The 3,274-nt window shown below is 62.1% G+C and overlaps 1 protein-coding gene across 1 annotated transcript; it reads right to left on the reverse strand.

Moving 5' to 3' along the window:
• Nucleotides 1-353: 353 nt before the first annotated feature.
• On the reverse strand, nt 354-1,415 carry BXZ73DRAFT_83691 (uncharacterized protein; the record flags this gene model as incomplete). Its single annotated transcript, XM_048023942.1, has 3 exons — nt 354-527; nt 580-1,037; nt 1,193-1,415. The coding sequence occupies 3 exons, from the start codon at nt 1,413-1,415 to the stop codon at nt 354-356; spliced, it is 855 nt and encodes a 284-aa protein (XP_047870824.1).
• Nucleotides 1,416-3,274: the final 1,859 nt, after the last annotated feature.

The raw sequence follows: 3,274 nt of genomic DNA on the forward strand, positions 1-3,274 counted from the left end.
GGTCTCTACTACGAACACCACTGGGAAGGCTTCCATGAGGCTGCGGTGCAGACCAGCTCTGAGACGTGGCCGAATGACGATGCGTGGACCCTCAAACCCGCGCCGAAACCTCTGCACCATAGCAAAGACGATAGACCTCGCCGCAACTGGGGTTACCCACGCAAGCGTCGTCGCCTCGCACCACCCGAGTCCGACGTCGAGTCTGAGGCGTCGAACTCAGAAGACGACTTCCATGGTTCCCAAGCCCCCTCTTCCTCCTCTACCGACGAAGGCGACGAAGACCATGTCTCCGACGAAGACCGCGCTCCGCGGACGCCCTCCCGTCGCAAGCGCGGCGCGGTCCCGCGTACCCCTCACACGCCACAGACCCCACGGACACCGCGGGCGTGTGCCGGCCCAACTGGCTCGCCATCTTCGCAGCAGTAGCAGTCCTTGTCGTTGTACCTGTGGTTGTGCTGACTCTGTCGGGGCGCCCACAGCGCGAGGTGCTCTACCGGCAGAGGTGCCAGCGCGTCTGGCAGCCCTGTCTGCAGAATCAGTCAGCCCAGTCAACGCGCAGTGTGCACGTCACACACTCACCAGCCACTGCCACCTGTTCGAGTCTTCCTTCGCCTGTTCCTCCTCCACCCTGAGCACGAGCGACCGCACGCTCGGCCCCTCGCGCGCCAGCCGCGCCCACAGCGTCCCCCCGCCGAAACCGGCGCCGCCGACGGTCACCGCGCACGCGAGGCGCACGGGCACCGCCGTGCGCACCAGCGCGTACATCGCTTCCGAGTAGTCGGCCGCCGCGCCGAGCTCCTCGTCGTCGGAGTCGAATCCCTCCTCGGGCTCGTCCCCGTGCCCGAGCACGCCCTCGAAGCCCGGCGGGATCCTCCACGCCGGGCCCTCGCACCCCGTGCGCAGATCGAGCGAGGCGAGGTTGAGGACGTCGCAGCGGGCGGCGCGCGCCGCGGCGTACGGCAGGTCTTCGGCGGCGCGGACCTTGAGCGTGCGCAGGCGGGCCACGCGCGCGCGCGCGGGTCGTCGGCGTTGTGCGCCTGCGGGGTAAGGTCGAGGCGGAGGATGATGTCGAGAGAGTCGAGGTTCGGGCAGCAGGCGACGAGCATGTCTGCGCAAGGGATTTCAGCGTCGTTGATTTGTAGGCGGCGAATGGAGGGGAAGGTTGGCTGGGATGTGACGTCTTCTGTCGAACCGTGTCCGAGAACGGAGAGGTCTTGGAGATGCGGGAGGCGAGATATGGCGCGGAGGAGGGATGCAAGGGATGACGAGTTACTGAAGCAGAAGCTGAACACCCTGACGCTAGGCGGAAGGAGGAGTCCCGACTCGAGGACCGCCTGATCAACCTGATTTTCAAGGTGAAGGACATGAAGTGAACTCAGGGAGCGTAGCGCAGCGTTGAGACAGGAGGAGTCCATAGTGATGTGTGGGAGGAAGCTCCGAATGATTAGAACGCGGAGGTTTGTGGCGGCAAGAAGTACCTCGCCGAGAAGATCTCTGTCGGTCTCGTGTTCTTCCCCAGTCACGACATAGACAGGGAGAGATTTCTGAGGTATCTTGCCCTCACTTGACGACCTCCTACGGTGTTGTCACCCAGCAGGTATCGGTGTAGTCCGCGAAACATTGTGAAACTGTAGCATTCGACAAAAGCTGCAGCCTGGTGAATGGCTAGGTCGTATGCTGCTTTCGAGGTAAGCGAAAAGCTCAAAGCGTCGCCGCCGCGAAGGTGTAAAAGGATGGTGTGCAGGATGTCGTGGTTTAAAAGGGACAGGGTCCCAACACCCCCAGTTTCTTGTATCATCTGCGAGGTGGTGATCATCTAAGCATATCGACCGTGGATTTGAATGAACAACTCACGTCTCTTTGTATGGGAGCATGTGCTGGCGGCAGGATGCGTTTGGACTGAGAATCACTAGGGGTTATGTATAGGAGTCTTCATACAGGCCCAGACGGCCGACTCCCTTAAGGGGTTACAGCTGGGTCCAGACTCCATGCCGCGAGGCGAAAATTAACACAGTCGGGTCGGGCGGAGTTTGATCTCGGCGTGTCTGCCGAGGATTCGGCAACTGTCGGCGTCGTTCACATCGCTCTTCCGACGCGTCTCCTGCGCAAGTGTCCTTCGAAGCGCTCTGTCCGGCTAAACTCCGCCCGAATTATCAACTGTGCTTATGTTCGCGCGAGGGTCTATCGTTATGGACCCAGCTGTAGGGTTAGTGGAGTATATCTCGCCCAGGACCCCGGAAGGTTTGTGTTCGATGCCGACTCGACAGATCGAGCGGAATGATATCCGCGCGCACTGCGACATGCATTACGAGCACTAGCTACTAGTGTCTAGTGCACATGGTTCCAGGACCAACTCACGTTATATACTCCATCGCGCAGCTCTCCGTCTTCAAGTTCACGGGCCCACATCTTCTCAATCTCCCGCACGCCCTCTCTATCCGTGATCCGGAACCACCAATATCGGGGCGCGGAGAGTGGAAGTCGGGTGCGCGTCCGGAAGAACAACGGGTGTTTTCGTGTCGGCGTCGGCGAGGTAATGCAGGTACGGCAACGCATCGACGAGCGGCCGGTACAGCACCCTGAGCGAGCCCAGAGTCACGCGCGGTCCAGCCTCCTCCCCGTCTGCGCCGTCGCTAGTGTCACCGCGCGCCCGCGGCACCTACAGCGTGAGGTGCTCAGGCGGCAGCGCTGCCAACGCCGCCGGCACATCCGTCTGCTGGTGTCCAGCTGAAGCGTACCGGCTTCTCTCCCGCCCCGTGCGCGTAACTCACTAAATCACGGGACGCCAAGAACTACTCCGGCACTTTGCCAAATCGTTCACGCACACAAGTATATGGTCTCGAAGGGCATCGATCGCACCGATTGCCAGTGGGGGCGTCAGAGCGCCTCAAAATCCATCCGTTGTACTGTACATACAACGCGCACGGCCAATCCAGTCCGTATTAGTAGTCCATGTCCGTTAAGCCAGAACCACAAAGTCCATCGCCACCGCTCACGCGCTTGCCGCCGCCATGCTACCCCTCCTGACCTTGACCATCCTCGCCTTGACCTTCTTTGCCGCAGCGGTCGCGCTCGCCGCGGCGGACGCCGTCCCCGTCGCCACATCGGACGCTGATGCGGACCCAGCGACGTCGGAGGCAGAGGCGGTCCCAGAGACGTCGGAGGCAGAGGCGGACGCGGATGCAGCCGCCGCCGTGCCGGACGCAGAAGCTGACGCGGGCGCAGCCGTCTCTGATGCGGAAGCTGGCGCGGACGCAGCTGTCTCTGACGCAGA

This window comes from Epithele typhae (assembly GCF_022376455.1).
Source record: "Epithele typhae strain CBS 203.58 chromosome Unknown BXZ73scaffold_216, whole genome shotgun sequence".
NCBI classification, from domain to species: Eukaryota; Fungi; Basidiomycota; class Agaricomycetes; order Polyporales; family Epitheliaceae; genus Epithele; species Epithele typhae.